Source organism: Stegostoma tigrinum, chromosome 37 (assembly GCF_030684315.1).
Source record: "Stegostoma tigrinum isolate sSteTig4 chromosome 37, sSteTig4.hap1, whole genome shotgun sequence".
In the NCBI taxonomy this organism is placed as follows: Eukaryota; Metazoa; Chordata; class Chondrichthyes; order Orectolobiformes; family Stegostomatidae; genus Stegostoma; species Stegostoma tigrinum.
In genome coordinates this window covers 19,000,365-19,027,770 of record NC_081390.1, presented here as the reverse complement: position 1 = coordinate 19,027,770, position 27,406 = coordinate 19,000,365, and the positions used below count along the sequence as shown (strand labels likewise).

Below are 27,406 nucleotides of genomic sequence, written 5' to 3'. Positions count from 1 at the left end.
ACTGCATTGGTATTGTTGAATCTAGAGGTAAAGTGTGGGGAAATGTATGATGAGAGCTTCAGCAGAGTGGAAAGTGGTTCAAGTGAAGTCTGTCTGCACTAGCACACGCAGGTGGAGTCAAAATGATCCGTACGTGTGATGCAATGCAGATTACACCGTGAACATAAAAGCCTTACAATGCGAATAAAACAAAACACAAGAAATGTGAATGCTGAAGATATGAAACAAAAACAGAAACACATCTGGTCTGGCAGCATCTGTGGTCAGAAAGTATGTTGGATGCTCTGCCCACAGTGGTAGTGGAGTCAGATACTTTAGGGACTTTAAAGTGACTCTTGGAATAGGCACATGGAGGATAATAAAATGTAAGGTATGCAGGGTAGTTTGATCTTAGTAGGATAGTAGGTTGGCACTACATCGTGGGCCGTAGGGCCTGTACAATGCTGCAGTGTTCTATGTTCTAACAAATTGAGTCCAGTGACCCTCCTTCAGAACTCCTGCAAGACAGAAAGAAATTGCTGCTCAGGAAAAGTAGCAACATCTGTGCAGAGAGAAAACACAGTTGACGTTGCAAGTCCACTAACCCTTCTTCAGAACGCCCTACAATGCAAAAATCAGAAACTGCTGGAGAAACTCAGAACATCTTGCACAGAAAGCAGAGTTAACGTTTCGAGTCTAAATGACTTTAAAACGCCGTCAGCACCTGGGACGGATCCGCGCGTGCGCAGAAAACGCCGGCCGGCTCTGGGTCACGTGTTGCACAGACTCCGCGCAGCCGCAGTGGGCATCAGTGAGGTGTAGGCGATTGGTACTGAGACCGGGGGGGCGGGGGGAGGGGAGGACGTGTTATTGTGCGCAACATGGACGCGCGTGTGGTGCCCAGCGACCTGTACCCGCAGATTTACGGTTTCCTGCTGCAGAATAAGTTCGACAAGGCTGCCAAGCAGTTCCTGAAGCAGTCAAACGTGGTATGTTGCCACCTCTGCTCTGCTAAGATCGACTGTTCGTTAGTTCTCTTTCGACGTGGTGGCCGCACTTCTGTGGCCTTGCTCACGGGCTTCGATAACGGCACTCCGGAGAAGGCCGGGCATGCGCGGAGGGAGAGGAACGTTGCCCGGGAGCACGCGGGGCCGGAATGGAACGTTCCCCGGGAGCACCTGGGCAACGTTCCATTCCGGCCCCCAAGTGTCCCTGAATGTACCTCAGGGGAGATACATGCAGCATCTTACAGCGTTGCTTTCAAACCGCATGGACCCGGCACACGTGGCCCATAGTTTCTCCTGCCACGGATGGTTGTGCATGTTTTTGTCTCTCTTTTTAAATCGACCTGCTCAGACATGTTATGACCCTCGTCTCTGTGGTAGGTGGGATTCGAGGTGTTTTGGGGTTTGGGACGGGCGGGGGCAAGGGGTGGGTGTTGAACGTGAGGAAGGACTACCCCGCACCGGTCTGTAACATGCTGCCTGCTGAAGGAGGGTCATCGCGGTGACACACACAGATTTCCTAACTTATATCCGATTGGTGCTTGAGGGGAGTTGGAACTGAGTGGGGGAAATGGAGCAGAACAGGTTGGGGGACAAAACTGGGACCTATCTGATGAAAGGTCTGGGCCTGAAATGTCAGCTTTTGTGCTCCTGAGATGCTGCTTGGCCTGCTGTGTTCATCCAGCTCCACGCTTTGTTATCTGGGACCGGAAGGCTGGGTTTGGGGCATGGGGTCAAGTAGGAGTATAAGGGTCAGAGGGGCAGCAAGATGAGTTGGAGGCAAAGTGGGCAAACAGGGCCATTTGGGAGGAAGGGGCAAATGGGATGTGGTGACAAGAGCCAGGGTATGGTGAAAGGTATGGAAGTCAGCAGAGTAGAAGGAAAATGGGATTGTGGGGCAAGAAATGGGTGGAATGAGAGAATGGGTGGCACAGCGGTTAGTACTTCTGTCTCCCAGTGCCAGGGACTCTGGTTTGAATCTACCTTCAGGTGACTGACTGTGTAGGGTCTGCATGTGAATGAATTAACTTTATTGTCCTAAGTACACAATGAGGGTAGTGAAAAGTTTTTATCCATTGCTGCTTGCGGCGCCATCTTCGGCACAGGGGTACATAGTTACAAGATCTTAGAAGGCATGGAAATAAAATGCCCAGTGTTGCAGAAATTAAAGTTCAGAACAATGGTCTTCCAACCCAGACCACAGTGGCACCTAGTGCCCAGTCCGCACCAGGCCCAGGCTCCAGACTTCAGACTTCACCTTCAGGATTGTGAGCATGGGAGTTCGCTTCAGACTGCCACACTGGGAGGCCGCTCCGCCTGGCCAGGAGTCGTTGGAGGCCAAGAGAGGAGGAGGAGGAGGAGAAGAAGAGGGAAAAAACACCAAAAGGAGGGAGGAAAAGTGAAGAAAAGAAAAAGAAGTGCAGTTGAGGTCCGGCTGGAGTGTCATACTCTGCCGCCATCTTGGAATTTCTGTCTGACTTGGTTTCCTCCCACAATCCAAAAATGTGCAGATTAGGTGGATTGGCCATGCTAAATTGCCCATAATGCTCCGGAATGTGCAGGCTAGGTGGATTAGCCATGGGAAATGCATGGTTACAGGGATAGGGTTGGGGGGTGGGTCTGAATGGGATGCTTGTCAGAGAGCCGGTGTGAGCTCGATGGGCTGAATGGCCTGCTTCCATACTATCGGGATTCTCTGAAAGGGGCTGATGGGCACAAAGCCATGGAGGAGTGCACATGGGACCAGGGACGGATATGGGGTGGAACAGGAATGGTGTAGGACCAGTGAGAATGGAACAGGGGAGGGTCTGAGAATGGTACTGATTAGATTATTGTCGAAGGGCTGAATGGCTTCTTGGTATGTTGTCACAGTTCTACGTAATAATCTACCTGTCTCTGCACTGAGGGTGGAAGGCTCAGAAGGAATGTGTTCTAAGTACAGAGGTGCCATACTAAGCAGGGAAAGCTGACAGACAGGCAAATGTGTAAAAACTTCTTTTAAAAAAGACACTGGTGAACACATTGCTGCTATGACTTACACCTTATGAATGCCCTGTGATTGGACTTAACGGAAATAGATTGTTTCAGATCAATTTGTTACTTAGAGATTTGCTTTTCTTTTCTTGATCTCCTCCCCATAAACTCTGAACTGACTAGCAGGATAATTGTTAAGATAATAAAATGTGAGGCTGGATGAACACAGCAGGCCAAGCAGCATCTCAGGAGCACAAAAGCTGACGTTTCGGGCCTAGACCCTATACTTTTAAGGATAATTGTTAACGCAGTTACAGGGACAGGTGAAGTAGCTCCTTCCAGTCTTGGTCAAGGAATTGAATCCATCGTGAGCAATAATGGTTAAGGGCTGGAAGTAAATATGTTGAGCTGAGATTAACTCACAACCTAATTATTGGGCCATTTTGCAAGCTCTGTTTGCCAGCCGATGAGGAACTGTCCAGCTCCATGTAGCATTTTCCTCTTGGTCTGTAGTCTTTTAGATTACAGCACTTCAGGCGCATATCCAAGTACTCCATAAATATTATGACAGTTTCTGTCTCTAGATCCCCACTACCTTTCGAGTGAAACAATTTCCCATCAACTCCTCTCTTAAACCTACCTTTTGTCCTAAGTCTGTGCCCAGGGTTTAGAACCCTGCCTCCTCCCGTTAACTCAAAGCCTTTCTACCTGGAACCCTCATAATTTTATAAACCCCCTTCATGGACTGTTCTGTTTCAAAGAAAATGACCCTACCCTATCCACTCTTTCCCCTATATTGAAATCCTCCAGTCAAGAGAGCATTCTCATAAATCACTTCTGAATTCAAGGCATCTGTGGATTGATCTGCAAATTGTTCCACATCGCGTGAATTAATTCAAGATTCTGAAGCCTGCCTTCCAACTTCTCTCGATTTTTTTTTTTTTAAAAACAGAATAGCAAAGCCCCCAATATCTACTTACTTTCAACCTCAATTCCTTAATAAAATACTCTGGAGCAATTACAAAATATTTGCAAATGTGGGTGCAGCACTTCCAAAAACAGATGTCTATCTCCCCGTGCATTATGGACCACATAAATTGTTATGCTGAAGTTTGTTTATTTAGATGTTTATTTCTGTTTGTTTTTGTAGAAAGTTCCAGATGTAAAGTCACCATCTCTTGTGGAGATCTATGACTTCTGGGTGAAGTAAGTGTGAGCATTTTTTAGTTTGATTTTTGGGCTTGAACTTTATTTAGGGACTTGAGAGTTTTAGGCTTGGCTGAAGTTGTAGTGTTGGAATGTTGCATTGTCTGAGGAACTGCCCTTGGGATGAGCTGCTGAGGTTGGGTTCCACCTGCCTCATGCAGTTAGTTATCGATCCCATTGTGGTCTTCAAGAGCTACAGCCTTTTTGCTTGACAAGAATCTTAAAATAACACATTTTGTAAAAGGACAGGCGAGAATGCCTTCATAAAACAGAGTATTACACGGTAATTCATTGCCGCTGAGTGACAACGCTGGCATCATATTCAAACCAAGTTGTCTGCACAAATCTAGTGACTATTTGTGAGAAGACGTTCACTTTCTCTGATATTATATGGATGCTGGCATCAATTCAAGGGATCTGGTATCTGACAGTTATCATCAAGCATTATCAGTAACTGATCATATTGAAGCCTTATTTCAGTCAGCAAGTGAAAAATTGCCTTAAGGATAGCCAAATTAAAAACTGGGACCTATACGCTTAAGGTAGAAGCTGAAATATCATAGACTTTAAACTTTCAAAATAAAGTTTATGCTATAATGGATGTGTTTGACATTCTTCAAGCAGAACTTTTTCAGTGCTGCAAAGGTTGTCAGGTGATAATTATGAACTTAGAAGCCTGTTACAAGTCATTCAGCATTACGAAAAATATTCAAGGGAATGTACAGATAGTGATGACACATAAGCGGACATTCATATCGATTCTGGTAATATCAGAAAATTTTCATCTTCAAGACCATCAACAGTGCATTCTACGGAGGAGTATGGAATCACTGGCTGCTGGATTTCTGTGGCTACTGTGCCCTGTGATTGCCAGATTATGCTGTTAGTTTTGTGGATATAATGGTATAGTTCTTACAAGTGAAAATCCAGTCCTTGTAAATGAAATGCTCCCCAGTGTGGTGGAAATTTCTCACTATTCATGGATCTTTGCAGACTTTCAGATTAATGCACTGGAAGTAGCACAAAAAATGCCACTAAACACCAATAGCTGTAAAAGCAGTGTTTAATACAGCAATTAATTTGCTATCTCTGCTGTGCTTTACTGAGAAAGTAATGTTGAATGTTGCACCTACTATTCGGCCAGTTCTCTACATGTTTATAAGAAGTTTTACAATCTGCTGTTGTATAGCAGCACACCTACCACAAATTTATTGAATTTGAGTTATTTTACACTTGAAATAAATAGTCAATATGTTAAGATAGATATTACGAAGATATTTTCGTGAAATGATCATTCACCAGAAACATCTTTTGTGAGTGACATCTATGTGCTTTACTCATGGTCTCCTGATTTTCTAATAGTTCACTTTAATTGTTGGAACTTTGGAAGTATTCAGATCTTTAACATCGATCCTAAACAGTCAGCGCTGAAAATGATTGGCCTTCACTCTGCAGGATTCTTGACATTTCTTTTTAAACTTATTCCAACAGGTCATCTGATGTAGCAAAGAAAAGAAAGCCTGTACTCAATGGGCCGCCTGCAAAAAAGGCAAAGAAAGAGGAAAGCTCCAGTAGCTCTGAGAGCTCAGACAGTTCCGATGATGATGAAGCTGCTAAGAAACCAGGTACATCCTAATGTGTCAGACATTTCAAGGAAAACCATGTTGTGTGCTGAAGAACAACATAGCTTTATTGTTAATTAGCTCATACTCTATTGAGCCATTTAGTAGCAGTGTCCTAACCTCTGGGCCAGAAAGTCTGGGTTCAAGTCCTACCTCAGGATACAATAACCATGAAGGTGTCATGCTCTGCCCGAATATTTTGTGTTTTTTTTAAAATGACTCCTTTACACTTTGATACAAGCAACATATTTGTACGCAGACACCTGTCCTCTGTGGGGGGAAAAAAAAGTACGTCCAAGCCTTCATGCCTTGTTTCAGATACCTCGAAGTATGGGGATCCAATAGTTCTACACTGTTTTCCCCACAACAATGTCTCAGCCAGTTAGAGTTGACTTGTCAAATCAAGTCATCTCAAAACTTTTTTCTGCTGTTGTATAAATTGTTGTGACCACCTGAAGAATTTGGCATTCTTGCATTTGTCCTGATGAAAATCTTTTCATCCAAATGGAAAAGCTTCAGCAATAAGTTTCTCTTCAGCAGAGTTCACAGCTAAACTATTTCTCGTACGTGTAGATAACGATCTGTAGTCAAGTTTGTCTTTGCTACTACGACTATTGCTGCAGTGTGTTCATGAACACTGTAGCTCAGTACTGCACTGTACAGTACAGTTGCATATGAGCCACAGGCGAAATTCATGTTTGGATCTGTGACTGGACAAAAATTGACACGTTGCACCAAGGTCTGCTTGTATACCTTAGGCTGGTGTACCATGCTGTGCTGACCAACATTCTGCCTTGAAGCAGCTGACTTTCATTTGCCCTAACTCATTGTGTGAAACTCACTCTCTTTTTAATCAAAAGATATACAAACATACATATCCTTTACATGAGTAAAAGTAAAGTTAGTATAACCCGTAAGGCTGCTGTCTCATTAGAGTGAGTCGATTGGTGGTTTAACCTGAGAGTAACACGTGCCTCAAGTGAGTGGAAAGGTTGAGAAGGAGAGGCCTTCACAGTAACCTCAGCTGGTGCAAGATTTGAATCATGCTGTTTGCTTGAATCAGCATCACGAGCCGCCTGAGCTAGTAAATACTGCCGAACCTGAAGAAGGGTTCCGACCCAAAACGCAGCTTTCCTGCTCCTCTGATGCTCCCTGGCCTGCTGTGTTCATCCAGCTCCACACTGAGCTAATTGACCCTGTTAACTTCTCGATGCAACTTTTAAGTTATCGAAGAATGTAAGTCGGGAGAATTGAATGTGTTTGAGGGTATGTAATAAGTTGATTTAATGTATTTTTCATTTCTGATATTTAGCACTGATTTAACTAATCTCTGTGGTAGCAAATGGTGCCATTATCTGCTCCTGTAGCCTTAAAATAGATGGACATATATTGAAGTGGGAGTGCACTCCAGAAAATAGACTGGGCCTGTTTAAGACCTACTCAATGGCTCCTGTCCACATTGTGTGAAGTAAAAGTCACCAGCCGGACAATCAGCTTTTAGAACTGATTTGAAGAAGGAGCCACTCTGTATGAGAGGGGAGTGTTCATATGTAACTTGGGAGAATGGAGGAGATGCTCATTGCTCACTCACCACATCCCCTACCCGATTGAAAGTGGTGGCTTTAATAGAAAAGTAGTCTTTTGTTTTGCAAAACATTGAAATACTTCCATTTGCACAGAGGTGTTGCAGATTGCTTTAAAGCCACTGAAATGCTCTTGAATTGCCACCCTGTTTGACAACTTTGTTACTTATCATGCATGTAGCGAGCAAGCCACCAGTACCAGCTGTAACCAAACCCGTAGTTAAAAAGGCTGTTTCAAAGAAGGAAAGTAGCAGCAGTGAAGATTCAAGTTCTTCAGATTCTGAAGAAGAAAAAAAACCCCCACAGGTAAGAACATAAAATACTTGGAATATGCTTGTTATAGAACAGGATCCAAACGTGACAACCTTTTGTCTAGAGTAATCAGTAAGTTTGATGTAAATTGTGCCCTGCCTGTTAACCTCATCCGGACGCATGATCATCATGCAGGAATGTGTGTGCGAATGCTAGTCAACGCTTTAATTCTTTTCCAAGTTAGTTCTTATGGGTTCAGTGTTGGTGTGCTATTGGAATTCAGGTGTCTAGCACAGATCACTAGATTCCTTCCATGACAAGGACAAGTGAGGGGAGTATTAATGACTGTTTAAGTCGTCTTAGATCCTTTATGGTGTAAAAACAACTGAATAACTAGAAAACTAAGTTATAGGAGGCATGTAAAGTGTATAATATAAGACAAATTGGCTCAAAAGGCCTATTGATTCTCTGCAAAATTACATGTAACAATTAGATTTAGCAAAATTTTGTTTTTTTTTTAAGCCATTTATTCCCCTCTTCTTGCTTGAAGGCTGGCAGTCATCCTACCTGTGATTCACCATAACCTTGTCATTTCATCTGTACTGAACTTACAGTAAACTGTCTTTTGCACATTCCCTTTGAGTTTCTTTGCAGATGCTGTCAGAATTATTAGGCTTTCGTGAGCATTTCTAGCATTCAGTTCAACAGGGGTGATTATTTTAACTTGCATCCTTTTTTCCTCACTCCCGTCCCGGCAGAAGGCTGTTTCTGTTCGAGCTGCAGCTCCTGTGACTAAAACACCTGCTGCCACCAAGCCAGCTGCCAGAAAGAAAGATGAAAGTTCCAGCAGTGAAGAATCAGACAGCTCAGAGGATGAGAAACCTGCTGCAAAAGCACCAGTGAAACCAGGTAGAGACAATTCTCCAAAAGTTAGATGTCAAGCTGGGCATTTGTATCAAGTGAAATGGATGCAGAATTGAATCACTTAACATTCCCATGTGGTAGTGTAGCTAAATAACCAGTGTAATTGATCTTCGATGCCAAGTGGCACGTTGCAGTGACTTACATTTCTTCTTTTTCAAGTGTGTTTTTTGTTGCACTTTTGAATTGTTCTTTCCCAAAGCATTGCTTTCTGTTTTCAGTCTTAAAACCCAGCAATCAGGCCGCTGAGGAAAGCAGTGAGGAGGATTCCAGTGACGATTCTAGTGACTCTGACTCTGCGGAGAAACCACCTGCGCAAGTAAGTATTTTAAATCAGTGTCTTTAAGTGTGTTGCTGTTTGCCCTCCGTTAGTGTGGAATACTTTAACTTTAAACAAGATATGATTCCCAGTATTTTTTTTGCAGTTGCTGTGAGTTAAGCACTTCAGGCCTCACCAAACTTCCTTGCCTTCCCATCCTGTGCCCCTATTATATCAGTTTGCAAGCTGAATCTGAATAGGTTGTAGAGGAATCTGAATAAGTTGGAGGATAATCAGAACTCTTTCAAAAGCTGATAGAAATAATGGGCCCAATTGCTCCCCTGAGGCATTCTGTGATTCTATGATTTTTTTCAAATAATTCGCTAGGGGCGAAGTGTACACTCAAAGCTTATAATAATTTCAGTACTGAATAACAAAGGTCTGGTATAGAATATTAACCTTAATTGTTACGAGGAATTCTTGGAATTTCTAGTACTGTATTTATTGCCCCTAGCGAATTATTTGAAAAAAATCATAGAATCACAGAATGCCTCAGGGAAGCAATTGGGCCCATTATTTCTATCAGCTTTTGAAAGAGTTCTGATTATCCTCCAACTTATGTGCATCTCCATGCATTTTCCTTTTGAAAGTTCCCATTGACCCTGCCACCAACTTCTATTGGTTAGTAAACTTTAGTTTGTCCTATGTGGTATATTTTAAAGTTGAGATCTAATGGATAATTTAATAAGATTCTTCATAACTTGCATAAAGATGAGGATGGTAGGCTGCTGTGCAGTTTTGTTAGCCTGAGAGAGTTAATCGTTTCCCTCCTCCATTCTATGTAGAAAGTAATGCCCAAGATGCCTTTGCCTGCTAAGCCAGTGTCAGCTCCAGGAAAAGCCAAGAATCCGAAAGCTACAACCCCTGCTAAAGCAGTAGCGACCTCTAAAATGGAGAGCTCAAGCAGTGAGGAGGAGTCTGACAGCTCTGATGACGAGGCATTGGCTGTAAAACCAAACGCAAAGCCAGGTAAGGGGGAATTCTCCAATACCAGAATAAAGTGGGCTATTTCCTTAGTATTATTGCTGCATCTGAGACTGGTCTAAGTGACGATAACATTCTAAACTTGTTTCACAACATTACTTAAGTTCAAACACTGACTAATAGCACTTGCTCAAAAACCAATCCACTCGTGAGTTTCCTGTGATGTCAGTAAGTTATTTTTCAATCTTCACAAAATACCGCGGGGCCAGAGCTTCCTCACAGATCTGAATCCTTCCTGTCTTCGTTCTTCCCTGACCTTGAGGCTCTTGGCTAAATGTTACCTAGTGTCACACATCTGATGGGGGCAAACTTACCCAAAACCATCAGCAATAGTTTTAGACCCTCTTAAAAACTTTGTTTCTTTTAGGTGCTTACAATGCAGTGCCACCACCTATACAACAGAATAAGAAGGCAGCTCCAGGCAAGAAGACACCTACACCAAGTGCTGTAAAAAAAGCTCCAGTGTCAAGTGCTGTAAAAAAGGCTCCAGCATCGAGTACAAGCAAGAAAGCAACAGCAGCCCCTACTAAAAAGGAGAGCAGTGACTCTTCAGAGGATAGTTCTGACAGCAGTACTGATGAGGAACCCATGAAACCTGCTAGTAAGTGCTGAGCTATTTCAGTTTGGAAAATTTTTTTAATTGATCCATTTAGTAATTACACACCTCTGGAGCGAGTGGGTGTTCTACGTTTGTTGTATAGGATGTCTGCTTGCATTTAGCGATGTCTTATTTTTGGAGATTACTGTCCAGCTCTAATAAAAGCTCCTCTGTTAAATTGTGTTCCTGTTCTTTTTAAAAAAAAATTGGAGTGCATGTTTTTAGTAACTGCGCCTGAAATGAGATTAACTTAAATAGGTGTTTGGTTAATTGTCTAGAAATGAGAAGTTTGTTCTTGAATTTGAGTGGCACCAGCGAAACTGCATTTATGATCCATCTTTGTAGGCTTGAGAAGGTGATGGTGATTTCCTTGGTGTAATTTTATTCTGCTACTTAATAGTTAAGCATATTTAGAGGATAGTGACTGAACTGCACTTATTACCAGTGTTTTGGTGGGGGTGGGGGGTGATCAGTTGACTGGACAGCTGTTTTGCAGTGCAGAGGGATGCCAACAGCATGAGTTCCAATTCCTGTACCCGCTGAGTTCTTTAATCTCAATGTTGCACCTTGCCTGAGACACGGTGACCCTCGGGTAAAACCACCACTCGAGAGAGCAGCCCTCTCTATGGTCCAGTTGGACTATGGTGAGTTTACCTTTATTACCAATATGACCAGATATGCTCAGAATCACAGATTTGTAGTCCAAGGCCTGAGTGCACCTTACTTAAACCAATAGCAGAATTTACTTGTATGGTTTTATTAAATTTTCAGTGAACTGCTAAAGAAGTGCCATGAAATGAATTAGAAAACCATTGACCAGTGTTTGGAAAGAGCCTTCGGTGCCTTGCCTGGCACCTCGAGCTTTGGCATTGCTAAACTGACAGAGTAAAGGCACGATCACACAGCAAGAGTCCCAGCCAGCAGAGGTGGGGGAAGAGAGTGGTCAGGGAAACGAGAAGGTTATGTCATGGCTGTCATTAGTGCCAACTAACTTTGCCTGCCATCTTGGCATTGGCGATGCACTCTGTATTAACTCAGCTGCGTCATGTGGATTATATAGTGAGGTTCAGTGTAGACCAGGAAGAGGTGGCCAGTTCCCTTCATTGAAGGATACTTGGCTTTCTTTTTCATTACAAGTTGGTATCTTTTCATGGTCACTTTCTTTCTGGTGCCAGTCTCTAAGTTACAAGATTTATTAAAATGTAGTGTGCCATGCTAGATCATTGCCATGGCCATTAGGCTACTGTGCCCTAACATCTTTAAGATGACACAGATTGCTCTTTTGTTAACAGCGAAAATTGCACCATCAAAGTCTGCTCCAAAGCCAGTGATGAAATCAGCTGCTGCTCAGAAAACTGCAGCCAAGGCAGATTCCAGTTCTGACAGTGAGTCCGGTAAGAAATTGTCATTTATTAGATAAACTGGCTCTCTGTTCTGCTCCCACTGTCATATTGAGATGGAATGTATGATCTCCTAGTTGGGAAAAAGAAGTCTTTTTCATTTTCACACTGTAAATTTGTTTGCACAAACAGAAGCAATGAAGGAGAAACATGGTAGGTCTGGCAGCATCTGTGGAGAGAAAAGAGTTATTGTTTCAAGTCCAGTGACTCTTTGCTGGAAAAGTTCCAGATCTTCTGTGTTTCTGTAGTATCCTCCATTTTTGTTTCAGGGTTCCAGCATCCACGTTTTTTTTTTGTTGTTTAATTTTGTTTATGTAAATGCTGTTGCTTTAGTTAAACCTAGAATATAATAATGGTTACAAGAAGATGGGAAATTTGATCTCCATGAGGAGGTTGCTGCCTGTACCCTTATGATTTATGTAAATGGTTTTGCTTTTCATTAAATCTGGAGCATAATTACGTTCCAAAATGTTATTGTTCATGTGATATGAGACAACCTCAAGAAAAATTGAGATGAGAGTTGGGCTGTTTGTTTTTGTTTAAAGTTCTGAAGTCTTCGGAGTTTATCAAATGACTTAATTCATCTTTTGGGATATCTACTCAGTAGATATTGATGTGGATGAACCCCTAATTTTGGAAAGAAAGCATTGGCTTCCTACACACTAAGGTCATCAGTTTAAGAGGTGTTTGATCTCTTTATTCCAAGACAGTCCCCTTTTTCTGTAAAACTATTCACAAATGTCGAACTGGGCTTTGTGATAGCACTAAAATAAAACAAAAGAATTGCGGATGCTTGAAATCTGAACCAAAAACACACATTGCTGGAGAAACTCAGCACGTCTAGCATCATTTGTGGAGAGAAAGCGGTGCTATTTATTTGGATCCAGCAACCGTTCAGAACTCTCTTTCTCTTGAGTTCTGAAGGAGTTGCCCTAGAACCAAAATTTTAACTCTTTCTCTCCACAGATGCTGCTGGACCTGCTGAGTTTCTCCAGCAACTTGTGTTTATGTTTGTAATAGCACTGTTATCATTGAGAGTTTACATCCCACTCTTTAAAATTTGCAATTTTAGTCTGCCATCTAGTGAAAATCTTTCTCATGTTCTTGCTGCTGAAGGAGTTTTCCTTCATACAAATAGATGGTGGTGTTTTGCTAACATATTACCTAATTGTCATCCTTCTTTTGAGAGGAAGGTGGATTTAACAGTTCCATTTGTAACCTTCTCAGATTCTGAAAGTTCTGAAGATGAGCCCAAAACGAAGATTATGGCAAAACCCACATCAAAACTAGCTACAAACCCCACTCCCAAGCTGATTTTGAAAACTGCACCAAAACCAGGAGTGAAGCGTCCGGCCCAAACGAAGGAAGCAGAGGGCAGTTCGGAAACTGACAGCTCGAGTGATTCTGATGATGAGAGCACGCCGGCTACTGCTCCCGTCAAACCAACTGCTAAAGCAGCTGCTGCGTCTGTAAAACCAGGAAAGCAAAATATGCCAGCAGCCAAGGCGGCGGCTGCTGCTGATGATAGCAGCTCAGATTCTGACGATTCCAGCAGTGATGAGGACGAGGCAAAACCTGCAGCAAAGGTCCCGATTCCCACCAAAGGAAAATCATCATTGGCTGCAAAAGCAACGTCCCCAGCTGTGACTGCCAAAGCAAAATTGCCAGCAGTGACTGCAAAAGCAAAAGGCCCGGCTGTGACTACGAAAGCAGCATCGCCAGCGGTTGCTACAAAATCAAAAGCGGCAGCTGTGACGAGTAAAAATGAATCCAGCAGTTCAGAAGAAACTTCGAGCGATGATGACCCTCAGGTGAAAACTCCGGTTAGCCAAGTCAAAAAAGCAGTCGCTCCTCCCTCTGGAAAGTCTGCAGCCAAGAAAGCAGAAAGCAGCAGCAGCAGCAGCAGCTCAGAAAGTTCAGAGTCAGAGGAAGACAGTGCTAAACGAAAACCGAATGATGTTCAAACACCAACGTTAATGCCTGCAAAGAAAGCAGAGAGTAGCTCTGAAGATAGTTCCTCTGATGAAGATGAGAAAAAGAATACCCAGTCTGTAAACGGTGAGTTTTACTTGCCACTTTTTTTTTTAAAAAATTATATCTAGGAAGCTCGAGTGAGGGGAAATGGTCATGTGTTCAGTGGGACCAAGTTAGGGGCCTGAAAGCCTGTTCAGTGACATCTCTTGGTGAGTTCTTATTGATTTAATAGCATCAAGATAAAATGAAATACATGCTAATAGGTCAATCACTTAAGGGTGAATTTGGTTGCTTGAGAACTCCTGATTTGTCCATCTTCTCTTGTGGCACAGTAGTTAGCATCCTGATCTTCCAGCCAGCGGACATGAGCTGACGTCCCAGCTACTCCAGAGGTGTAGGAGTACACCTCTCTTCAGTGTGTCTTTCTCAAATTCTGAAAGGCATTCGAACTTGGGGAGTCAAATCCACAGCTGGCGAAAGCAAGATGCAGAGGATAACACTGTAAACTGGGTCCTTGTCATTTTTATTCTCCCTTCATACAGTGGCTACTTTCAGTCCTTTTGGTCTTTTATTAAGCTTTTGTTTATTTCATTTATCCATTACAAATAGCACTTCGGTTGAGTTGACTCATTTCTCATGACCAGTGCTTGAAGCCAATGTGACTGATGTGCATCAAAGCTTTTTTGTTGGTCTGAAGGTGGCAGATTGAAATAGATGGGTTAGTTCAGCAAGAAAATTCTATCCTAGTCCATGGAACATGTTCACTGCCCGTATCCTGGATTGGTTTTAGTTGAGTGAGTAATGGCTGAAATAATTGTATCAGGATCCTGCCGAAAATGCTTGTTTCTATGGTGGGATTCGAACCCAGGTTCCCACAACATTAACTGTCTAGTGTCAATACTACTGGGCTGTCACCTCCCCATTATCAATGGTTCTGATGTGCTTTCATCTGTTCTGTGACTGTGCACTCTATGGTGGAAGGTGGTCCAGCTTGGGCACCACACAGCAGTAGTGTGATCTTGAGTGAGTTGAAACTGAACCAGTTGTGAAGTATAACCTGGGCCTGGGAGCCCCCTGCCAGCTGTGTGCAGATTTTATAGTTAACTGGGCATCTTGCTTGGGACTGTTTACTTTCCCAGGTACAGTAAACACCAAGAGGAAAAGGGAAAGCTCTTCCTCATCCTCGTCTGAAGCAGAGGGCAGAAAAGATGAATCAACTCCCACAAACCAGAAACTGCGAGTGAAAACTCCAAACACGTTTCCAAAAACTAAAAAGGTAAGATTGTGGTGGGGAAAAGTTCCACACACACATTATTTTAAAATGAAATTCTAATTAAGATGCATTTAAATCATTTTGCATGGAGGTTGTAGTTTGTGTGGAGTGTTCTGGCAGTTCAGAATTCAAACTGTCTTAATATGCGACTCTGCTGTCTTTCAGAAAACGGCACAGTCCAAGTTCACACCTGGAATTAAGGTAACATTCTTTAAGAGAGTTTGATCATTTCGAGGCTAATGCTTATTTTCCTAATTATCTGCCTCCCTGAAGGTTGACTTCTGCTGGAATTGTGTATATCTTGGTCGTTTGATCCTTTGAGTTATCTTGGATAGAATGTCATTCTAAACTGTTTGTTTATGGAGAGTGACGCAGTTGAACCTAATTCTCTGCTTGCCAGTTATTCATGTATCCTTTTTAGCAGCAGTCACTGGGTTGTGATCAGTAGTGGGGACCATGTCTGAAGTTATATTCCCAAACTGCAAGGGGCAGAATCTAGAACCTGATCTGACTGAGTCGGCTGCATTCTGGTTTTCTAAATTCTACAGAGCTATGTGCTCTAAGCACCCGAAAACTTTTTGAGTAAAAAGCCACACCAGTTATCTACGTGGAGGTTCCCACAGCAACTTGTTGCAAAGTCATACGTTGACTGAAGCTGCAACAGTTGCTGCTTGCACTGAGATTCAAGGGCCTAGGAGTTGTCATTTCTGCTCAGAAATTACTTCGCCTGAACAAATAAGTAAGATGGGTAAATGCTGAGGGAATTTGAGCATAAGTTTGTGAATGCCCCTGCATTGTGCCCGAGTTTCCATACTTTTCTGTCCTATATCAATAGCCCTTTCACCTTGCTGAGCACAGATTTGAAAGTTGTTTTTGTGGATTGTGTGCATTCTTGGTTTCAGTTCACCATATTGCACTCCGGGTAATATTAATTCACTATCTGCCTGAGTAGTGAGTTGAAGCCATGGTTCAGCTCTGTTACAGAAATTATCAACAACTTTAGGATAGTTGAGCTTGGTGAGCTGAGTGTAAAGCAAGAAATAACCTCATTCTCTGAGATGTTTTATGCATCTGCGAATTACATGGAGGGAGAGGAATTGGTGCGTTGTTACCATTTGTTGTGGTTTGCCTCCTGAAATTCTTCTTTGACCTGCTGATGATGTAACTTGAAACATTTGCTTGGATTTGTAGATCTTTTCATTGGAAATGCAGTGCAAGCCTGTGTGATAGCAAGACCAGACTATCAGCACCAGCTAGTTTTGTCACTGCAGCTGTGTTGAACTAATCTCTGCCTTTGAGAACTATGTAGTGGAGGCCTGCATCTGATATTTTTCATAGTTACCCCTAATGTGAGACCTGTAGTATGTGTTAATGTGCTTTGTTCCCTGTTCTTTTTTTCTGTAAAGAGCCCTCAACCTAATACTCCTTTCCGTAGAGTAAGAGAAGAAGAAGTTGAAATTGATCCACGTCTTGCAAACAATTCGTTTGCTGCAAAGGTAAAACTGAATTCATTTAAAGTTCCATGTTTCATTCTGTGAATGAATAACCATGTAAAGTTTACAACACGTTTATTTTGTACATGTAGCAGTAGCAAGTAGAACCATTAGTAAACAGTACGTGTATCAACTGTGCATTACATAATGCTTGTTGATTGCATCTACTGGGATGTTTTCATTGGGTAGGTTGGTCTGTAGGCTGGTGATTGTTCTCTGCAGCATCGATAGAATAACTATTCTGTCTGCTGATTGTTGAGTGTAAGTGAGACATTTGAATGTCGGTGGATCTTTGTAGGGGAGGATAACATGTTTTTCGTTGAAAATTTTGCTAACTTTTTGCTTTTGAGATTATTGGTTTTGTATTGCAGTCAGGGATGAATGCTTTGCATTTACCTTTGGTTTTGGGGGGCAACACTCAGTTGGGCAACCATGAATGGGACCTTTGTAGTTGTTCATAATTTACATTCCTTCCCAGTTTGGGGCTACTGTAGCACTGCTGGAACTCTTGTACTTTTAAAACTGATTTCCTCAGTGCAAGTTGAATCTAGTCTTGCATGTTCTGGTGTGCAAATAGATATTAGTGTCCTTATTCACCAAACCATCCAAGGGGCCCTCTATGGTCTGATGGGTCAGAGACCATCTTTAAAATTTGAGGGTTCTCAGGTCATGCTACCAGGCACAAGTAAAGACAGTAAGTTCTATTGAACTCTGTTTGTCCTTTTTGATGGACTGAAAGTTATTATTTTGAGGAATAATTCTCGTGAAACTCACGCTGGGAGCTTTTGGCCTTTCCTGATTTCATGTAAGATAGCACAGTGCTTTGGTAGGGATAGCACAGGTATCCAGATTGTGCCTGATTTCTGTTCACTCTTATTGAGAATATTTGTTTGTGTGGGTTTGTCAGCTGATGGTAGCATCAAACTAAACTTTAATTGCACTCCACAATAGTCTAACACTTGATTGAGAGTGAGCAGAGATCTGGTGCTGCATCTGTGGGAAGAGGGACTGTAAGGCTTGAAATACAATGGATTGTAAGGTGACTTGCAATTCCACACAGCCAGATACCAGTGGACCAGTAACCCACCTCTCTTAGCAGCACAAGTTATTATCTCTTGCTTCGAATAAACTCTTAACTCTTCTGAAAAGTGGGCCTGAGTACTATCTTGCTGAATTGAGGTACCATTTAATTCGCTGCCTTGCAGTTCTTATTCCAATGTTCTCAAATTGTACTCATAGGCTGGCACATTGTTGAAAAGCGCAAACGTGGTGGGGTTGTTGTTATGGGTGACTTCAACTTTCCCAATATTGATTGGAACCTCCTTAGTGCAGATGGTTTGGATGGAGCCGCTTTTGTCAGGTGTGTTCAGGAGGGTTTCCTTACTCAGTATGTGGACAGGCTGACGACGGGGGAGGCCATTTTGGATTTGAGCCAGGACAGGTGTCAAGATGTTGCGGTGGGAGAACACTTTGGCGACAGTGACCACAACAGTCTCACATTTACCATAGCCATGGAAAGGGAAAGGAGCGGTTACCAGGGGAAGATATTTAACTGGGGAAAAGGAAACTATGACGCTATCAGGCAGGAGTTGGGAAGTACAGATTGGGAGCAATTGTTCCACAGAAGGGGCACAACAGACATGTGAAGACTGTTTAAGGAGCAGTTGTTGCGAGTGATGCATAAATTTGTTCCTCTGAGACAGGTAAGAAGGGGTAAGATTAAGGAGCCTTGGATGACGGGAACAGAGGTGCTTCTCGTCAAAAAGAAAAAGGCAGCTTATGTAAGGTGGAGGAAGCAAGGGTCTAGCACAGCTTTAGAGGATTACAGGCTTGCTCGGAAAGAGCTCAAAAGTGGACTGAGGGCCAGGAGGGTGCACGAAAAAGGCTTGGCAGGAAGGATTAGGGAGAACCCTAAGACATTTTACTGATACGTGAGGAATAAGAGAATGATCAATGAGAAGGTAGGGCCAATCAGGGATAGCGTAGGAAACTTGTGCGTGGAGTCTGAGCAGATAGGGGAAGCCCTAAATGAGTTTTTTGCTTCGGTTTTCCCTAAGGAAAGGGACCTTGTTGTCAATGAGAACTTTGAGGAGCAGGAAAACAGGCTTGAACAGATCGAGATTGAGAGAGTTGATGTGCTGGAAATTTTAGCGAACATAAAGATTGATAAGTCCCCAGGGCCAGACCAGATTTATCCTAGATTGCTCCAGGAAGTGAGAAAGGAGGTTGCTAAGCTGCTGGTGAAGATCTTTGCTTCCTCACTCTCCACGGGAGTCGTACCAGTAGATTGGAGGGAGGCAAATGTTGTTCCTCATTTCAAGAAGGGAAATCCCTGGAAATGACAGACCAGTCAGTCTTACGTCTGTGGTCAGCAAGGTTTTGGAAAGAATTCTGAGGGATAGGATTTATGACTATTTGGAAAAGCATAGCGTGATTAAAGGGAGTCAGCATGGCTTTGTGAGGGGCAGGTCATGCCTCACAAATCTTTATTGAGTTCTTTGAGGAGGTCACGAGACAGGTTGCTGAGGGTCAAGCAGTGGATGTGGTGTACATGGGCTTCAGCAAGGCATTTGATAAGGTTCCCCACGGCAGGCTCATTCATAAAGTCAGGAGGTACGGGATACAGGGTGATTTGGCTGTCTGGATTCAGAATTGGTTTGCTGACGGGAGGCAGAGAGTGGTTGTAGATGGTAAATATTCTGCCTGGAGATCAGTGCTGAGTGGTGTCCCGCAGGCCTCTGTTCTTGGGCCTCTGCTCTTTGTAGTTTTTATAAATGACTTGGATGAGGAGGTTGAGGGTTGGATTAGTATGTTTGCTGATGACCCAAAGGTTGGAGGTGCCGTTGATAGTATCGAGGGCTATTGCAGGCTTCAGCGAGACATTGACAATATGCAGAGGTGGGCTGAGAAATGGCAGATGGAGTTCAACCTGGATAAATGCGAGGTGATGCATTTTGGAAGGTCGCACTTAAATGCTGAATATAGGATTAAAGGCAGGATTCTTGGCAGTGTGGAGAAACAGCGGGATCTTGATGTTCAAGTGCATAGCTCCCTCAAAGTTGCCACCCAAGTGGACAAGGTTGTTAAGAAAGCATATGGTGTTTTGGCTTTCATTAACAGGGGGATCGAGTTTAAAAGCCGCGAGGTTATGCTGCAGCTCTACAAAACCCTGGTGAGACCACACTTGGAATATTGTGTCCAGTTCTGGTTGCCCTATTATAGGAAAGATGTGGAGGCTTTGGAGAGTGTGCACAGGAGGTTTACCAGGATGCTGCCTGGACTGGAGGGCTCCTCTCAGAGGAGAAGTTGACTGAGCTCAGACTTTTCTCACTAGTGAGAAGGAGGAAGAGAGGTGACCTGACCGAGGTGTACAAGGTAATGAGAGGCATGGATAGAGTCGATAGCCAGAGACTTTTCCCCAGGGCAGGATTGGTTTTAAGGTGTTAGGAGGAAGGTATAGAGGAGACGTCAGAGGGCGGTTCTTCACCCAGAGAGTTGTGAGCACATGGAATAGTTTACAGTGGAAGTCATGGAAGCAGAGTCATTAGTGACATTTAAGCGACTGCTGGACATGCACATGGACAGCAGTGAATTGAGGGGGATGTAGGTTAGGTTATTTTATTTTTGGATTAGGATTATTCCACGGCACAACATCGTGGGCCGAAGGGCCTGTACTGTGCTGTACTTCTCTATGTTCTATGATCTAGAGACAACTGAGTCTCCAAGTTCAATCACTGAGCACTAAGGAGCATCAACGGTGGCTCAGTGGGCAGTTGTTTCAGGTGATGATGGGTTCAAGTCTGACTCCTGATCTTTAACAGAAAGTCTAGGCTGACATTCCAGTGCATTACTGAGGCAGTGCTGCACTGTTGCAAGTGCCACTCTTCAGCTGAGATATTTGGCCGAGGACTTCCCGGCCCCCTCAGAAGGCTGGTAAAGCACTATCTCAAGAGTTGTGAGTGTATGGAATAGTTTGCCAGTGGTAGTCATGGACGCGGAGTCATTAGTGACATTTAAACAACTGCTGGACATGCACATGGACAGCAGTGAATTGAGGGGGATGTAGGTTAGGTTATTTCATTTTTTTGGATTAGGATTATTCCACGGCACAACATTGTGGGCCGAAGGGCCTGTACTGTGCTGTACTTTTCTATGTTCTATGTATGTTTTGAATTTTCAAAATTCGTTCTCTGGATCACTTCCCTGACCGTGCTGTAAATAAGTATTGATAATTTGTGTTACAGAAAGGAGCGTCAGGAGACTGGGGTGAAAAAGCAAATCATGATCTAAAATGCACGAAAGGAAAATCCTTCAGACATGAAAAGATGAAGAAAAAGCGTGGGAGCTACCGGGGCGGGGCCATTGACATGTCTGTGAATTCCATCAAATTTGATAGTGAATGAGTGTAAACTGTGAAATGCTCTATGTTGTAAAATTATAGAATTCAGATCTTTATATATGGTTAAAATTTGGAGTGTATAGTTCCAGTATCTTTTTAAATCCTTCATTCATGTGTCTGACCATTCTTTCCAAGGGCGGTTGTTTGTATTTAAATTACATTTTTTTTGACGAAAATGTTTGTCTCTTAAGATGTTAACTTCATTTAACAGTAAAATACCAAAAATGTAGTTCATTTTTTTAAAAGGAAAAGGGGAACTGGCACATGGTTCTATTTGAGTGTCAGCACTGTAATGTTTGTTCTTTTAAATTTGAGGAGCAAAAATTATGATTTCATGTGCAGAAAAGACAGCTAGCACATTCAATAAACCATGTCACAGAAGTTTTTTCTAAAAAAAATCTTCGCCTTTCATTAATTTGATAGCTGATGTATTGTGCAGCCACACACTGTAGAATTAAGTGTGTAATAACAGTGAAGGTTTTGAAAGTGGGGTTTGCGCAATTAGCATGACAGTGAAGATACAGATTTTCATGGCCATTTACAGTACTTTTAAATTGTGCAGGACCTACTCATCTTAATTTTTTATTTGGTTTTGCAAAGTGCCAGACAAGTTTCAGTCCATTATAATTCATTCCGAAATGCCTTTGGCCTGGAGAATTTCCAAAACCAGCAGATTATCCAAGTGATGATGGCTGGTTAGCCTGTTTAGAGAATCATTACATAGTTGGATCTCGGAAACCTGCAGAAATAATCTGCTCCAAGTTCCATCTGATGTCTGCCCTTAGGATTGCTGCGAAATGGTTCTGAAAAATGTCCCACTTCAATGGGTATCAATAAGAGTCTCCAGTCAGCATTTCAGAAGGTGCTCAACCTCCTTGTTTTCTTAGGCTTCCTTCATGTTGTGCAGAAACTTAACCTGTTCTTCAGTCTTGGGCTCTTCCTAGTACAATTAGGACAGCATTGTTCAGTGCTCACCAGACTTGTGGAGAGTGGGTTGCCATATGCACCACAAATTTTAAAATGTGTGTAATGTTAAACAAATACACAAACTCTTGAAAATGGACTTGTGGCTTCCAACTGTCAGCTCTCATTGCAGAGCCAAGAGAACAGCTTGAGCATTTTGTAACTCATTTTTGAAAGGAAGATGACAGTTAACTGAGTTTATTTTTGACAGCTTTATTTCAAATAAGTTTCTTCAAAGGTAAACTTTCAGTATTGCATTGGAAAGCAATAAGAATAGACTAATCTCTGCATTTGGCTTCTACAATTTAACTTATTCCTAACTTGATGACAATTTCTGGGCACATGATCCACATTTAATAGACCTTTAACTCATGCCTAACCTCCTGTAACCTTCCCGTTTACATCAGTGGTGACCCATTCTTTCCAAAATATCTCAACAGCTTGGTTAAGGTGAAAGCTGGACTCATCTGGATGTTGCACTGTATTGCACTAGTTTACCAGAGCTGGCTACGGTGGGGGAGGTTTGCAAACATTTTGAAAGCATCTGGGTCCAGGTTTTCGGGATGTGTAGATCTTTATGAATCCTGGGAGTGTTTTGATTTTGTGGGTTTGTATGTTAGTAAATGTTCATTTACACAAGTTTGTTACATGTAGCATGGTTGAGTAATGTGTCTAATTAGCATAATTTTGACCAGGATGGTGTTATAATTTGGGTCTAGTTCCCAAGTTTACCCCAAAGACTGGTCGTTACCTTTATAATGCAAGTTTCATGCTAACATGTCTAATTAAGTCTGTATCTAGCATAGTGTGCATGCTATATACCTCTGATCTCTGATATACAAAAAAGAACACATGCTTCAGAGCTGTTCTTTTTAAACAGAAAATATCATGCAGAACCAATTTTTGAGAGGTCTAAATTAAGCAAAACCCTTCAGAAAAAGCAATGGTGACAGATTTCACAATCTCTGAAACTTTGTCATTATCACTGTAGTTAAATATTTCAAACAGTCAAACATCCCTACACCTCATTTGAAATAGGGTGACTTGGAGAGGTCTTTGACTCTATAATATTTAGTTACACACAATGCCACAGACTGCAGCGATCAGATGTGAAAGTTGTGGAAAAAAACAAGGTTTTGACAGTTTCTGACCTGAAAACAAGCACAAATGGTCACATGTCTAGCGAAAAATCAGATTGAATGGCATATTTCCATTGGTGGAATGGGGATGAGTGCTGCAGCTATCAAACAGTGATAGGATGACTGCTTTGTCGAGTGAGCAGGGACATTATGCTGAACTTCTGCTCGCCTGCCATTTTAATTTGCCAGGTCACCTCCACCCTGTCTGCAATCTTCCACATAGTTTGAATGAAGCTCCAAGTTTGAAGAGCAGTACCCGATCTTTTGGGTATTTTTGGAATATTGCATGCAAGTTGCACAATGCTTCCACTTTTATGGGCAGCAGAAGTCAGATATGATACTTGTTTCTTTTTCCACTTCTAAACTCATTGTTTGCTTATCCCATTTCTTTCTCCTTGTGCAGTCGTCTCTCTTGTCATTTAATCTATCCTTCAAACCTTTCCTATTCTCACTCTTCATGCCCTTGTCCAACCACTGAGCTTGCTTACCTGTTAAATATCTTAACATTTTTGACAATAGGTCATTGAACTGAAACAGTAACTCTTGTTTCTATCTCCATAGATGCTATCTCACCTGAGTATTTCGAGCATTTTTGCTTTGTTCTTTCCTCTTCCACATCTCATGAGGTATGAGGTAAAGTGTGTCTTTTGTGTTTATTTCCAGTGCTAGTTTTTTTTGTGGAACCCCAGAGGGTGACTGGTGCCACTGCAAATATCAAGCATGGCTGACCAGAAGATTTCCATTCTTGCTGGCTGTTGTAGATACATTGGAAAAATTTATGAATGGGTAATTATCCTGTTTGACCATGTTATAAATTAACCTCCTTTGGTCACAAAGTTCTGAAGTAGGATTTGGACCAGAGCTTGCCAGCTTAGGTAGGGATGCTGCTTACAGTGCCAGGAGATACTGCTGGCTTTGTATTTTATACAAATGCATGTTGTTTATAATAACTTCCTGGCTTTGTACCTTCAGTAATTTTCCATTCCTGATTGCAGCTGAAGAGGTTAATGCTTGGATATAGACAAATCTGCCACACCCTGTGAATCAGCTTTGTATCAATTGTACGGAAAAGTATGGTGTTGCTTGATTCTGTTACCAGCTCTTAATATTTGGCAGTATCTGTTCAACTGGTTACAGCATTTGATCAAGGAAGAGGCGGCTTGCTGTTATTGACGTAGATTGCAGCCAATGAAGAACCGATATTATTGGAATGGAATAAATGGCAAATCTTTCAGTGATACTTAAACAGCGTAATGAAAATTTAGCCTTTGGTTTCTCATCTAAGATGTCTTTGGCACCAAGCTTTAATTGGCTATATTGAACATTTTTTTGGCAAAATGTTTTACTTGAAACAAAGAAACTGTCTTGATGTAAAGATGTCAGTGCTAATTATGTCATTGCCAGGCACTGCAACATCCTTCTGGGCAAAGGAATACAGGCGATGGTAAAACTATCCGTGTTGCTGTTTAGAGTATACAGTCAAATCTGAACCACTGGCAGTTCAAGAGTTAAGTATCAAGATTCATTAGGGATGATTAAAAAAGGAACCATCTTGATGGCATGCTGAGTGCCTGATGCCTGGGGACAAACAGCTGCCACTGTTGAGCCTTGTTCTTGACCTTCCAAAACCTTTGAGCCTTGTTTTCTGACAAAAAAAAACAAGCCAGAAGTAAATCTTCAAAGTGAGACCTTTTAAAACCCAAGTTACGTATAATACCACTCTCTCTAGAGGAACATCCAAATTAACTGGCCACAATTCACATTAAAATATCAAAGAAGCATCTGACCAGCCAGAGGCACTGAGCCACTGACCGTCTAAGCTTATTACTTACGGACTTCTATCGTGTAATTGTTATTTTTGCATATGTAGTTTGAATTACGATTGTGCATGAATTTTCTGGAAGTCAGGATGTGTTTTTATATTTTTGGCTTTACCTTGGTGGGTTTTATTTAATAAAATAATAAACCCAAACCCTTGTGTTTAACCCAGGAAATCTGTCAGGCTTGTTCTTTACCATCTGCAGTAAAGTGAAATGTACACCCTCAATGGGAAAATGCATCCTTTTTTTAAATTCAATACTACTTCAAATCAAATGTAGAGTGGGATAAAAGGGAGAAAGTTCCTCTCCACCTTGATTAGCTGTAACACTTCTGACACAGGAGTAAATCCTTTCACGAATTGCATTGTGGATTATGCCATTGGAAAGTGTACTAAGGACAAACGTTGAGTCAGTTAAAGGGGTAAATGTTTAACTGGCTGAGAAATTAGCTAAATTTGAACCAGACTCACTAAACAATTTTAACATTTTTAAGACCATGGTAGATAGATTCTTGATTACCAAACAGATGCAAGGTCATTAAGGATATACAGGAACGTGAAGTTGATGTTAAAATCAGATCAGTCATGACCTTATTGAATGGCAGAGCAGGCTCAAAGGCCTATTGTATGATTTCAGTAGTTTTAATTGGCTCCTGATATTGTTTCTCATTGACACTTACCAACTGAATCATATCACTTTGATCTTGTTGATGTTCTGCCAATCAGATGCGTGATCTTTTAAGGGGCTGATTCAGCTTAAAACCATCACCGTCACACAATGGTAGCAGTACATACTGAGCAACTCACCAAGATCCTTTTGAGGGCACTGTTTAAACTCCCAACCCTTCTGCCTGAGAATGATGAGGGCAGTAGACATGTTGCTAGAGGTAATGAGTTTTGGAATAGGCAAATGGAATAAAGGAACATGTGGCTGAAAAGTTGCTGTTGGTCCCAAATCACCGGCTCTTATTTCTGGAGAAGTCGGGATCTGTGCAATTCTGGCAGGTTACATCTGAATGGAAACAGGATTGATCAACACCCTTGAGGGGAGAGGGTTCTAGTACTGTTAGAGGTATTTTCAACTAATTTGCAAAGGGGATAAGATTCAGGATGGAAGTAAAATGTCAATGATGACATTTTTGAAGAAAGAACAAATTAGTCTGGAATGCAAAGCATTTCTTTATTCATGTAACTTGAGGAGATTGCAAGGGCTATGACTAAAATTTACAATTCCTCTCTGACCACAGAAAAAGTGCCAGAGGACTGGAGGGAAGCTAATGTGATATCATTACTCATTAAAGCATAAATCAAGGACTTACAGGACAGTGAGTCTGATGTCAGTCGGATTTAGGCACAGAAGTAATTTCGACTTGAAAGTCAAAGGATTGATCAAGGAAAGCATGGCTTTGACAGCGGGAGATTATGGCTGACCGATTTGATTAAGTTTTTCAAGGAGGTGACCAGATGTGCAATTGGGGGTAGTGCATCCGATGTTGTCAACATGGAATTCAGTAAGGCGTTTGACAAGGTATTGCATGGGAGACTGGTCAAGAAGATAAAAGACAATGGAATCCAGAGTAATTTGGCAAATTGGATCCAAGATTGGCCCTAGTGTCAGGAAGCGGTCAAAGATTTCTTTTGTAATTGGAAGCCTGTGTTCAGTGGTGTATCACAGGGTAACAGCTAGGTGCCTTGCTATTTGTTGTGTGCATTGAAGATCCAGCTATGTGTAGGGGTATGATCAGCAAGCTCACAGACGACATGAAAATTGGTGGTGTGGTAAATCGTGAGGGGAAGGCCTCAGACTACAGGACAATGTAGGTAGTCTGGTCAGATGGGCAGAAAAACGGCAAGTAGAATTTAATCCTGAAAGGAGACGGGATACATTTTGGGAGGATTAACAAGCTCCTGGAATACATGTTGAATGGGTAGGGCAGTGAGAATTACAGCGGACCAGAGAGACCTTGGTGAGCATGTCCATAGGTCCTTGAAGGCAACAAGACAATTGGATAAGACAGTGAAGAAGGCATGTGGAATGCTTTCTTTATTAGTCAAAGCATTGAATACAAGATCTGGGAGGTTACAACGAAGCAGTCAATATAGGTAGTTATACCACAGCTGGAATACTGTGCAATTATACTGTAAGAAGAAAGTGATTGCAGTAGAGAGGACGCAGAGGAGATTCACCATGAGTGTACCTCGGGTGGAGAAATTCAGCTATGAAAAGAGACTAGATAGGCTGGAGTTGTTTTCCTCAGACCAGAGAAGGTTGGCAGGAGACCTGACTGAGTTATACAAAATTATGAGGGGCATAGGTAAGTTAGAAATATTCCCCTTTAGTAGAAGAGCCAATACCAAAGACTTAAGCTAAGGGGTAAGTGGTTTAGAGAAGATTGAATTTTTTCACCCAGAGGCTGATAAGTATCTGGAACCTACTGCCTGAAAGGTGCTGGAGTTGGGAACCCTCATAGAGCACTGCGAAGTACTCTGATTGAACAGTTGAA

At 42.2% G+C, this 27,406-nt stretch overlaps 1 protein-coding gene across 1 annotated transcript; it reads left to right on the top strand.

The window, feature by feature from the left end:
- Positions 1-840: 840 nt before the first annotated feature.
- On the top strand, positions 841-25,077 carry LOC125467542 (nucleolar and coiled-body phosphoprotein 1-like). Its single transcript, XM_048563550.2, has 14 exons — positions 841-968; positions 4,108-4,163; positions 5,655-5,788; positions 7,550-7,674; positions 8,379-8,529; positions 8,763-8,860; positions 9,646-9,829; positions 10,212-10,445; positions 11,735-11,836; positions 13,070-13,900; positions 14,956-15,092; positions 15,255-15,290; positions 16,496-16,585; positions 20,827-25,077. The coding sequence occupies exons 1-14, from the start codon at positions 861-863 to the stop codon at positions 20,983-20,985; spliced, it is 2,445 nt and encodes an 814-aa protein (XP_048419507.1). The 5' UTR covers positions 841-860; the 3' UTR covers positions 20,986-25,077.
- The last annotated feature ends 2,329 nt before the right edge of the window (positions 25,078-27,406 follow it).